Here is a 13,073-nt window from a genome sequence, read left to right on the forward strand (position 1 = left end):
GGTGTGAAAGGTCCAAATCACCACCGTAGCTTCTACTACCAAATACAAAGGCAGTTACACAATACACAAAGAGAGTTTTGTGATTTAGTTATATTTACACTCAAGGGCATTGATTGATATCCAACGTATTCAGAGGGATGACACCTTCTGGTCAACTAATATAGAGCCTTTTCTACTCAAGTTTTACATGGAAGGCCCGACTTCCGCTGAAATTCCTTACGTAGACGAGTTGTCCGACCGAATAAACTGCCATTACTCCCGATCTGGGAATCTCTCGATCTTCGTTCGTAGGATCATCATATCAAGGGGTGTGGCTCTTCGTCCGCCGAATATTGCTTCGGTGGGTGTTTTTACCGTGTAATATGAGACCGTCGCGTGCTGCTGGAACAAGAACCTGGCGATTCTTCACTGAACTGCTTCTTCCGTAAGCTTCAACAGGGCTTTTTTTCGTTTCGCACACCATCTGTTCTGCTTGCCCGTTAGTTGCAGGATGGTATGGTGCACTAATGTGATGCCTGGTGCCGTTTTGTTTTGTTCTTTCTTTCTTCAAAAACTTGTTTATTTTATTTGAAGCAAGATTTGGCGCGTTATTAGAGAAAAGTATTTTCGGTAGGGCAAAAGTGGGTAAAAGAGACCGTAGAACGTCAATGACGTGTTTGGACGTCGTGGCAGGCATCGTGTAAACTTCCAGCTACTTAGAGCACGCATCGACCATGACTCCGAAGATGCGGATACGTTTCGCCACCCACCGACTGAATAGTGGATCGTTTTCAGTTACTGTTCGTGATGGCGTTGGACTCAACGAAGACTTCGAGACTTTCCAGAAAGTTTCTGGGAACTATATCGTAACAACCTTTACAACATCTTCCGGACCCCGTGAAACACAATAGTTCGTGACGTTATTTTAGTCGTCATTAAAATGGTGAGGTGAGTACTGTAAATCCCGAAGCAGTTTAGTTGACGTCCGCTTCCACTGGCGTCTTGGAAGATTGAGTCTACTGAGCGTGCATTCCTGCAGAGGAAATTTTTATTGATAGAATATTGACACGTCAATCAACATTTGATTCCTTCTTGGTAAGATTTATTGCGAAAGCCCGTTACACCCGCCGAACCGCATCTCCCTATATCAGAGAACAATTTATACCCAGCCTGACATTCTCGCATACATCCGTTTGCTGGGCCACGCTACTTGAGCTAGCTGAGCACAGCTGGCAGCGGCGCGAGCAAGGCCACGAGGGGAACGTGATGGTGCTCGAGCCATCCCACTGTGAACCAATGTTTCGGCCACCCCACGGGTGCGTGTCGCCATCTATTGGTTGAACTAACGCCTTGTTCAAGATGGCTGCCGTGGGACCGCAGCTTAAAGGGTGAACAGAGTATAAGAGCGTAAGCGGGTAGTTTTGAGTGGTGCTCCCGCTGCAGGAGCGGTCCTACAACCGAGGTGCAATAAAGTGTGAGTAGCTTGGGCTTGTTAGCTCTCGCGATTAATGTTAGGATTAGACGAAGTATAATATTGTGCCTGTAAGTCCAGTAGTCATAATGTGATCAGTCTAACAAGCGTGGAGTGATTTATCGTAAATAAAACCACCAAAAAAGGAAATTTAACATTACGGTCAACACGGCACAAAGTTTGTTGTTCTATCTTTTCGTTATTAGAAGTATCAACTACATGGGAAGAGTGAAGGAATACTGGCAGACGGCAGCGCTGACTTTGGATTGCAAACACGCAGTCACACTGTCCATACATCATACAAAAGACACGGTGTTCGCGTCAGGCATCATGGCAAGATTATCTGCGTGCAGACCTCGAGCTTGCTCGCAGCATGTTTGCTTCATAAATATGCACGCTTTGGTCATGTCGGCGGACAGTGTTTGTACGGCTTGTGTAGCAGGGCCTTCATACAACGAAAAAGCGTTCTTGAGGCAGTTCCTGCGGACTGTCCTTTGTATGATGTCTTCGCAGAGTGACCTCTGCTGTAGTCAGGGCTGTTGTCCGCAAGGTTTTTTTACTCCGTTCGTGTCACTGAGCTGTTTGTATTTTGAAAGAATGGCCCATAGAGCGCCGTTTTTTTGTTTTTTTTTTTGTTTTTTGTTTACGTTACCAAACTTGCGTACGCTTAAGTCGAGATGCGACAGAAGGTCACCGGCAGATCCCTGCCTTGTATGAAGCGTTGCAGTCAGTTAAAGAAGTGGCTTGGCAAGCGGAATACGGAACATGAATGTGCGGGTGACTTGCGGTCGTACTTCGTGGTAAGCGTACGTTAGTTTTGTAACTTACGAAAACTGTGCTGTGTGAGCCAGCGTGCAAAAATTTGTGAAAGTCACATATGGCTTTGTAAATATTTCATAGCTGGTGCAGTCATTTGCGTCGGATTCGTTTACAGCGACCATAAAACCAACAACAAGAAAGTTACCAAGAAAAAAGTGCTCGATATTCTGTGCGGCAAGTATTCCGAGATGTAGCTATAAGAAGCAATTACGATGCACGGTTCTCCCGGTGAATCCATCGTTGTTATCGTTTCGGCTGTTGCGAACGCAGCCAACGATGGTGACTGAATACAGCGAACTTATGAAGCTTCGTCGAGTGCGTGACGCCGCCATGACTTTAGTTCACAGAGCTGGGTTATCGTACAGGCGAAAAACAAAACAAAAAAAAACTACCGCATTTTTACGTGGTGAATGATGTTGATTGGGGCATTGGGGCGAAGCTCTGGTGGTGCTTATCTGCGTAGACGCTGAGCCGCAGCATGCCGAGCTTTTCGTTCGTTTTTATCCATGTCACGCTGTGGTCAAATGCTCAAAGGCGTATATAACCACCTTCCATACAGCACATTCTCTTTCTGACATGGATGAACATGAACGAAAGGCTCGGCATGCCGCGGCTCACCGTCTACGCAGACAAGCGCCACCAGAGCTTCGCCCGAATCAACATCATTCACCACGTGGAGATGCGGTTGTTTTTTTCTGCCCTACACGAGCACGGGAGCACGTGCTCACGTGCTCGTGAGCACTTGAGCTCACGAGCAGGAGCCCGTGCACCCGACGGCGGGCGGACATACGGACAGGGCTAGCCCCTAAAACGTTTTTGGTCTCCCGAGCAGCTTGGAGCGTTGCACTGCGCAAGCAGACAAGTTCTGCACATGCACAGTGCGACACCCCGAAGTGCTTGGTTAAGTTATCTCGATGTATAACGGCGGTGGTTGCGTGACACAACTATCTAATGAGATCGGTCTAGTAGGTTCAATAAAGACCCCTGAAGTGCTGTGTTAGTCTTACTAACAGAGTTCCAGGTGCCGCATTTTCTTCCAGGAGCTGCAGCACCTGGAAGAAAATGCGGCGTGGCACAAAAATGAGACATCTTTCGTAGCAAACGGGGACTGAGCGGTCCCTCATTGCGTATGTCTCGCATATTTGTAGACAGTGGTTGTCAGTACTTGCAGGATATGCGAAGTGTCACTTTTATCAAGGAACCTAAAAAAAACAAAAACAGTTGTGAGACAAACGTTGCGAGGAAGAGTTAACCAAATGTACTAGTCATTCCTCACGCATAAAAGGAGAATATGATGATGGCCGGCAGCAGCAGGAGGGCAGACACCGAATGTAGAATGATGGAGAGTCCGACCATGAATTTGTGGTTCTGAAAGGAAGGAAGAAAGCAAAATGTCTTAAACTGAGATTCTCGGGCGGAGTTAGTGAGGAGGTAAATATAATGAAAGGCAAGATAGCGGCTCCGTTAGCAAACGACAGAGTTGTCCCCAATCTTAGAGGCCTGCCAGCTTGGCAACATGGAGGCACTGTGCCTTTAAAATCCTCTGGCAAGTCAAAAAAATAATATTTAATGTTAGGCGTTGAATAGGTGCATCAAGACGTCACCGAAAATTGTTTCATTTTAGAGTTGCGTAGTTTTTTTTAATGAAAAATAGAAATACGAAGCCCAATTCAAAGTGCCCGCCAGTGCCCTGTGACGTAACAATGTACTGCAAGGTGTCGGGGCGGTCAGAAAGGAGACATCGACCTACGTCACAAAACGTTGGTTCGCCGGAAGTCACTGAAGTTTCACTCCTCGTGCTCTCTGCGGTCGTGCCAAGACTTTTTTTATTCCGTTTTTTTTTTTTTTTTACGAGTGATTGTAGAAAATGAAATTTTAGTTCCACTAGCCTTTTATCGCTGCACCGTTGGTTAGTTTACGTGTGGTGAAATTTGAGGACGAAGCGTCAGTGGATTGACGTGATGGAGGTCAATGATGAAGGTGTTGCCAATACAAGCCGGTGTACGAGTGCATGCCATCAGTCCGACGGTACGCAGCCATACTGGGAACAAAACAAGCAATCGAGTTTCGAAAAAAATAAAATTTAAAACGCTCACAGAAATTAGGATTGCTAGCCTAAGACAAGCCCGATCGCTTTGCTGAAGTTTCAGACACCGAGGTCGTCGAATCATCGAATACTCTCCAGGCTGAAGATGCCTGCTGCCTAGAGAATACAAACTGTTGAGTGTACCAAGTACAAGTAAACGTCGAGCATAAAGTAGCTACGTGTTTTGTCTAGAACATGAGTAGAACTTGGTTACTATTAGCCCCGTGCGCGACCGAAAGCGTCGCTGTGGTCGGCCTTCCACGATTGGCCGAACGCTGACTATGACGTAGGAAAGGGGATTTATCATCGACGGAAATAAGAGGAATGAAAGAACTTTAATTTTGACGGTGTTGGCAGTGTTGCTTTAAGAGCTCAATGATTTCAAGCTTCCACCATGCTATTTACGAACACCATCGAACTTGTTGTTAGCAAGGTAATGACGTAACAAGGGGGAACCATAGGAGGGCGCCACCAAAACATCTCGCCGCTAATATAGCTTTACTGACTCCTCTTCTTCTGCCTTTACAGCAACATTAAGCGATGAAAATCAAATAAAAGAAACTTTGCCTGCTTGGATCGCTCGCGGATGTGCGGAGTATAACAAAAATATAACACATATTACACGCGGTCGCGGTAAACACGAGGAGAAATACAACTCACGTGACTTCCGGTGATGCCTCCCTTCTGACTACCCCGACACCTTGCGGTGCATTGTTACTAGTGACGGGACGAATCTTTATCCGAATAAACATTCGGAGCCAGCTTCTCGATGCAGGTTGAAAGACTCAGAAAAGCCAGCTATCCGTTACCACTACTGGCTAATGTGGCGGACACCTTGTTGAAAAGGGCAAAAAGCCTCCAAGCCAACAAACAAGATGTAGGAAAGACAAGACCGGTGGTAATCCCGTACCTTCACAAGACGTCACACAATTTAAAGAACGTGGCAAGTCGGTATGGGGTCCGAGTGGTATTTTCAACCCCGCAAAAAATGAGCAAAATTTGCTCCATAGTCAACTCGCAAGCCGAAGGTGCCACAAGGCAAAGGTGCACAAAAAAACATGCTAAACCTTTTGTTCCGTGCACTTCAGGCGTCGTATACAAGATTCCACTCTCGTGCGGCAAGATCTACGTAGGGCAAACAGGCAGGTGTCTTAATGACCGACTTCGCGAGCATGATTATTCTTTGAGAGCCACAGTGGGAGGCCATCTTGCAACACATTGCAAGGAGTGCGATTGTAATCCGCTGTTCGGGGAAACAATAACCCTAGAGAGGCACAAGGATAAAATGACCCGCGAAGTGGTAGAGGCCTTCTACATCATATCCGCAGCTACTAAATGCATTAGTGTTGCATCGGTGGCCTCAACACGCAAGGAGACAGACTTTTTAACACGGACAATGCAGAACTCGCATGAGTCACGGGTGCCGCGAGACATCAGACACGACGGCCCAGCGGCAGCCGACCATGGATGATGTGTTCGTCTTCCCCTCCGACACGGGTGACCGGGCGCGAGCGAAGACTGATGCAAACACACCCTGCACCACGACAACGAAGGCACAGCCAACAAAGGTTTTAGGGTTTAATCAAAGAACCAGTGTATCAAGCCTGTGCGCGCGAGGGAACACCCGACTTTGTGTTTTACATTCCTGTTTTATATTTCTGCTTCCTCTTCTTCCTTTTTCATCTTTCTGGGGAGCTGGACGATGTTCTTTCTTTTCTTCATCTTTGTAAATACAGTTGTGAGTAGCGCTCTTTTCTGTCCCTTCTCTCTTCCTCATACGTGTGCGCTAATGCCGTTAATATATTTATTGTGTGTTGCGCAAATTTATGTATAATACCCATAGCAGTTCGCTACATTTTAGCGATCACGGCGAAACCGCACAGAAACCGAGACCGTGGATTGGTTAGTCCTACGTCACCGACACCGATCAGCTCAGCTGGTCCTGGGAGCGTGCCAGGGTTTAGAACGAGAGTACAGTATATACCATACGTTGAAATAAACAAGACAAAATCTGGTTATATAATGTAACAGTACCTGAAAAAAAACACAACTAACCGCATTCGCGAGGTTTACGACAAGGTTTACGCTGCCGTCTGCAACCGGCGACGAATCTCCGAATCTGCCGAATATTTGTCGCGGGAAGTTCGGGAATTTCCGAATCTGTCCGAATCCGAATGTCCGGTGATTCGTCCCATCACTAATTGTTACGTTACAGGGCACTGGCGGGCACTTTGAATTGGTCTTGGTATTTCTGTTTTTTACTAAGACAACTACGCAACTCTAAAGTGAAAATATTTTTGGTGATGCTCTGATACACTATTTTAACGCTTAGCATTAAAAAAAAAATTGGCGTGTCAGACGGTTTTTAACCTTCTTTCACGCCTCCAGCGACAAGCTCGGGAAACGCAGCTGGCTCGCTGTTTCTACGCATCTCCTGGTATAGCAGCAGGTCGTTGCGAAGTGGCAATGATGAAGCAGCCGTGCCTGAGCCATCAGATAAAGATTGGCGTTTTACTAAGGCACAATCAAGCTTTTCACAACATACGACGGTTCTGAACTTATGAGAAGACTCGAATGACTGGCCTAATTGCAAGTCCAGAAAGAAGCCATTCTAACGAGCATCGAAATAAAGTAGAAATCCTTTTAGTTTCATACATTAGACCCATTGCAGTGCTGCTTTGAGCAGGCGGTATTCGGAAAACAGCGCCAGCTGGCTTCAAACCCTGCGTTGGCGTGTGCCATAATCATTTTCACACTGTGCAGCTTGTCGTCTTCATGACACAGTTTGTCACAGTACGCAAAGCCATTCAACAAAACGGCAAAATAATGTGGTCCGTTTATTGAGCCCCTGCAGTCGCAAAGACCGACTACATTTCCGGCAAACAAATTACCCCGACAAGCCGAGCACTGCACTGTCATATTGTAACGCCGGTAAAATAGTAACACGCTGGTGACCATGTTTCTAGATGGATAATTCCCAGCACCTTTTTTAGTTCCTTCATTTATTTTGTTTGCTCGTTTTTTAGCCGTTGCTTGAAGAAAACGCATAACATACTGCGCCAAACTAACGCAACCCATACTTTAGTAATCCTAACTTTGCATCACTTTCAAAATTCTTTCTTTAAGTAATCCCTAATTTTAATAATTTGAATGCCGGTTTCCTTTTTTTGTTTTTAATATCGAACGCAACTTGTCGTCTCGGTGACGCACTACAATGCTCAGTCAAAAATAATTCTTTATAAAACACTTAATATCTCATGAGCAAAATGTTAATTGATGTCTGTATCTCTCCAACCTAGAACATACTTCTTGTATTGTACTTTTCGTGACACGGAACTATGCAGTGGCATCACAGCCTTGCACTTTGAGATGCGAGACCGAAGTGCCACTCATAGTGTATCACCATTTAGTTATTCGTAAGTGTAACTTTCTCTTTTTCACAACCGCCGAATGCCAAGTTTATTAGTAGTTCCTAAAATTGGTGTTCGCCTTGAAGCGAAATTATGAAACACGTAGATTCGTCATTCTGTAACAAAGAAGGAGCTTAGCGAAACAAGTCTCCTAAAGACATAATATTATCGAGTGAAACCACAAGATACAAAAGCATTGTTTTCATCGCTTGTTTACACTTTCTGCTGCGCGTAAAAACATAACAGCCCAGATGGGTGGAGCAGTAAGCAAACCAAAATTGAAACCACACGGGAACGCGTCCGGGTAGACTCGGGCGTGACACTCAAAGGGTTGATGATCATTGCCATAATTTATGTGTTTTGGTAAATGTCGATGACACTTGCGTTTTGCCAATATAACCAACGACCCAAGCATTAGGGTTTCTCTGCATGCAGTGACAGTCCCAGAAAAAAAAAAAGATCAAGTAAGAAATAATACATCGGAGGAAATGACAGAAAGAGAGAGAGAGAGAAAGAAATAGAGAAATATGATTATAATGAAATGCTGAAAAATGTGCCTGAGCCCATGATTTTGACAGACTACATTACACTACCGGGAAAAAAGATAATGAAAAAAAACTTGGCAAAATAAAATAAAATAAAATGATAACCTCCTTTTCTTTCTTTTTTTGAGTGAAAGGAATGGCACTGGCCTGCACAATACAGACTATTGAAGGTATGCGAACAATCACCTCTTACTCCGGCAAATGTCATCACAGTCTGATGGTGTTAACTCAGCGATGGAAACCGAACCTGATGCCGAGCGTCCTTCGACGCATTGATTGGACACGAGGCCCTACAGAGCCCGAGACGCAGCACTCGCGTCCAATACGCGTCTTCGTTCGATCTCGCTGTCATGACGTCAACATTCTAGTGCACAGACTTTAACTATTCTAAGTGATGTTGCACCGACCCATTAGAGCCGCGGTCATACGGCTGCTATACATCATGTGAAAACACAATCGGCAAAATTGTCTGAGACGTGTGTCTTGATTGTATGACGGCCCTCTCACATTGACCATGGAAACACTGCCTGCAGACATGTTGGAAACACACATATGTGCATGAGTTAAACATGCTTCGAACAAGCTATTAAGCATGAGCAGTTTGAAGGTATGTTTCTCAGTCTGATGACGTCATCGTCGTCCAAATACCTTTGGTTATCGCATTTCACCTTGCAAGGGGATCGAAGGGCACAAAGCTTCTGCATGCAGACCACAGGACGAGCAACACCAGTGTCTCCTCACGTGAATCGCTCCACACTCGTAGATGGTGTACTCCTTGTGGAAGCCCGGGTGAACGTACCAGGTTCCGTTGTCCCAGCACAGCTTCTTCGAAAACCCTGATGTAATGAAGAAGAAAAACAAGAAATAGGGGTTACATCACTATGGGTCTTGCTCAAGTTCCACTGAGAACAATCTTGCGACGTGGAAGTCCTCTGCTATGGCGCCTGGAGCGCGTCTCCGACCCGTGCGTTTACCCTGTGCTTAAAAGCGGTCCCTCGATTTGCGACTGATGACGCTATAAAAGTGTCATGATGTTGCCTGCCGCAAACTTGGCGACTTGGTGCAGCAACGAAGGAGAATGAGGTAGACCCCTGTTTCGCCGTAGATTTCTCTTTAGATTGACAGTGCAGGGAATATTAAGCAGTCAGGAGCTTGGACGTAGTGACGTCAGCGATACGCGCGTTCGTTTTCACGTTTCGCAGGAGCTTGAACGACCAACCATCCGGTATCGCGAGACACGACAGCATGGCACGCCGGATCCTGCGACGTCATTTGTTGCGACTTTGGGATCGTTCTTATGTGTAAGTATTTATGATGTACGAAAAAGTCACTAAAATTTAAAAAAAAGATAATGGTTTGAAATGTTGTCGTTTTTTTATGGTCTCCCATTCCCCGTATATTACGCGGGTCCCGATTTCTTGCGCAATCTCTTTGCTTCTCCCCACCCCCCCTCCCCTTTCCTGGGTTTCTCTGATCCACAGCTTTTGACGCACCCTCACGTTTCAAGTTAGCGGCGAAACTGAGATTCTTAATTTTCAAAGCAAGAAATGATGTGACACAGAGTTCATTTCGTGCAGACCACGTTTACGTCTTCAACGACCTCTAAGGTGGTGATTTCTCGCCTTTAGTAACATCAGGACATGCCAATAAAAAGATAGAAGCCTTTGGCTATCTTGTTAGACTCCAGGAAAGTCGTCTTAATGCTGCAGAACTTGCTTCCTTGCCATCAATGCGGTATTTATTCGTTCTAAAACGAATTTTTGTTCGTCGGCGAAACTAGAGACTCTTTTCTTTTTCAGAACTGCAAAAAACCCTTTGATGCCTTGGTGATAAGCTTTTTGAAAAGCTACTTATGCTGAAGTGTAATTAGTTCACTTTCGAAGTTTGCAAATTTGTTTTTTGATCAGATAAACATTTGTATTACTTCAGAATTCAATGCTCCAATTTCGTGCCATATTTGATACTTGCGATACATATGATGGTGTTTGCACTGCACTACATCACTATATGTGTCTGTGGAGCATGACCTCGCTCAAGAAAAAAAAAAGTATATTTCTGTTTGAGTATTTATTTGTGTCTGTAGTAGTCCTATCTGACTAAGCGTTCGACGCAGGCGTGACGTCGCCATAACTTTAGTTCACAGGAGGTAGACGGCCTGCTGTGAACATGCGATCATGCGAGGGGTGTGCCGTCTCGCGCTCTGCACGCGCAGAGCTCAAGCGAGGTTTTCGCACGTGGAGAAGGACGGAAGTTTCCTCGATGCATTGCGGAAGTGGTAACATTGTGAAACTGCCTAGTGAGATTGCTCAATCCGAGATTCCTTTTCCCCGTCGTTACCGAAGCATTGTAGTTATTGCAAAGATGCAAGCGAACCGGATAAGAATTATGTTATTCGTGTCCAGCTCGCTTCCACCTTTGCGAAAATTGCATTATCATCATAACCTTAAAATGCAGGCCGGTCACCCTTGTTGGTGTTAGACTGGTGGCAGCTGATAAAACCCGTTTGCTCTACTGACGTCTAACTTCTGGTTAGATCAGTTTGTAGAGCGCTCCACTGCGAATGAAGAAGTCCCTGGTTCGATGCCAGGATCAGGCGGGTTTTTTCGGCCGCGCACCAGGCTCCTATATTCGCGGTCAGGTTTCCGCGAAACCGCTGTACAAGCGCTTCCCTCCTCTGTTCGGATTGCCACAGAAAGCTGACCGCGAGTATAGCTGTGTATGGTGATTTATGTTTTTCCTTTGTCCCCCTTGTTCCCCTTCTCCAAGGATTAGTATCGTCGGTTTACAGAAGTATTTGAGGGATATTTCGTCACTTAAAAGAAAAATGTATAGGGTGCGGCCGTGAGGACTAGGAGCGTTTTGGCAATTCGAATTTCAAAAGTGCATACCTAAAGATGAGCACGCAAATGCATGTTCGCAAGAAGTTTTATCTATATTTTTTTAGAACTCAAGTCAGAGGTGGTAAAATATTAAAAGAAGGGCGAAAACGGTGGTCGTGAATTTTGTATGCCCTATACCGACGGTCGTCGTCTGTACAATGGAACGTGAGCATGCTCCCAAGTGGTCATTATTCAATATTGCATTGTGAGTAAAAATTATCGTGAGTATCTTGCTCATCGCCAGCCTCTCCTACTGGTTTTTAGTGGTTTTGCGTTCAGCAAGCCACCCGGGAGCTATCTCATTAATTAGTGTGCGGACAACAAACAGGCTGGTATAGGTGATTAAAAATGCACGGCCTCCAATTTCGCTTCAATTTTAAGATTTCACTACATCACAATTAAGCCTTAAGAATAGACCTAAAACTTGTTGCGAAGCACGTTGGCGTGCCCAATTTGAGGCGCGTATTTTTAAAATTTGAATTTCGCAATCCGTGTCAAATGTGCTAGTCTTCACGACCGAACCCTACATCTGAGTATCTGTATTTTGACCATGAAATACATGCAGCTCAGTATTTGTATAGTGGAATAGCGTTTTGAGTAACTCTACCCAGCCCTGCTTCCAAGCAGGGGAGAATACTTGATTCGGTGACTACAGATAGGTCTTGGGTCTTTAGGTCACTCTTTTACTCTTAGTAACCACAAACGACCCTCTCAGGCTACGCCTTCATCTCACCCTCACACCCCAGAGGCTCAAAGTGTGGAAGGCCAGTATGGCGGGGGGAAAAAGGTGTCCCGGACAGTTAGCAGGGAGCGTCGCAAGGTAACGCTGTCAAGCTGACAACCTGGGCACAGATACCCCGACCCACGCGACAACCGAACCCAGTCCGCAGTAATCTTTAGCAAGAGTCTGTTCCCGATCAATAATTAACGCGATCCATATCCCGGAACGAGGGGCGAAAGGGGGAGGGAGAGAATACTTGTCGGCTTTTTTGGGGTGTTGCCTGGAAAACTGTCACTCACCTGTCGTCTCTCCCAAACGTGAGTACGGACCAAAAACAAAACAAAAAAAATAATAATGTAACCCCGGGTCGGTCCCTCGACAATCGCAGATGCGTCGAGGAGGGATTAATGAGAAGGGTGGGCGAAGTGCCGAGCGCAGTAGTCAAAGTGTCGCACGAAAAGATATACGGAGAGCAGTAGCCTTTTTCAAAAGTAATATCGATAACATTGTTGAAAAGGGGGAAGAGGGAAAGGGGGGGGGCGATGTTTGTGAGGCAGTAGGCGCTTTCACGCCACTGGTAACGCGCTCGTTTGGTTTACTAATAATCGGTTCTCGGGTTTTGTCGCAGTTCATTAGTGAATTAGCCGATAGTCAACGCGCCGTCCTAGCATTTCCGCCTTCGTTAGTGCTTTCCTTTCACTTGGAGTCGTCTCTCTTTCTCCCTAAAGTCCTTGGATCTTGGGAAAGTAACGTCAAGCTCCTCGTACGAGGGCAACTTTGGTTCACAGAATGAGCAGTTTTTTTTTGATCGGTAAATTCTTCGTGAACCGATCCAACTCCCCAGGGTAAGGTTGCTTTATAAAGACATTTGTTGAATATCAAGATTTTGAAATCCACATGCCTGCCAAACAAGCGCATATTCTCGCACCGCCACCACATGCGGTGACGGTGTATCACGGCATTAAAAAGATAGTTTTCGTATATCGAAATACGCGAGGACAAGGATACAATTCTAAGCGAGATGTGGAGATAAGCACTACTGATAAGTTGCTTCCGTGAAAGGTGTCGAAGACGCTTATATTGGAGAAAAACGTATTTAGTGCGATGATGATTCATACCGAACTTGGCGCGACAGCTTCAGAACGACTCTTTCGAGTGAGGTT

At 45.6% G+C, this 13,073-nt stretch overlaps 1 protein-coding gene across 1 annotated transcript in view; it reads right to left on the bottom strand.

Moving 5' to 3' along the window:
* Positions 1-13,073, bottom strand: part of LOC8052370 (calcitonin gene-related peptide type 1 receptor) — a 234,410-nt gene that overhangs the window by 176,888 nt on the left and 44,449 nt on the right. The window contains exons 4-5 of the mRNA XM_040216633.1: positions 9,052-9,146; positions 3,546-3,637 (exon numbers count right to left, since the gene is read on the bottom strand). Of these exons, the coding sequence (XP_040072567.1) occupies positions 3,546-3,637; positions 9,052-9,146 (187 nt within the window). The remainder of the gene's footprint in view (positions 1-3,545; positions 3,638-9,051; positions 9,147-13,073) is intronic.

Source organism: Ixodes scapularis, unplaced genomic scaffold (assembly GCF_016920785.2).
Source record: "Ixodes scapularis isolate PalLabHiFi unplaced genomic scaffold, ASM1692078v2 PGA_scaffold44__24_contigs__length_19508400, whole genome shotgun sequence".
NCBI lineage: Eukaryota > Metazoa > Arthropoda > Arachnida > Ixodida > Ixodidae > Ixodes > Ixodes scapularis.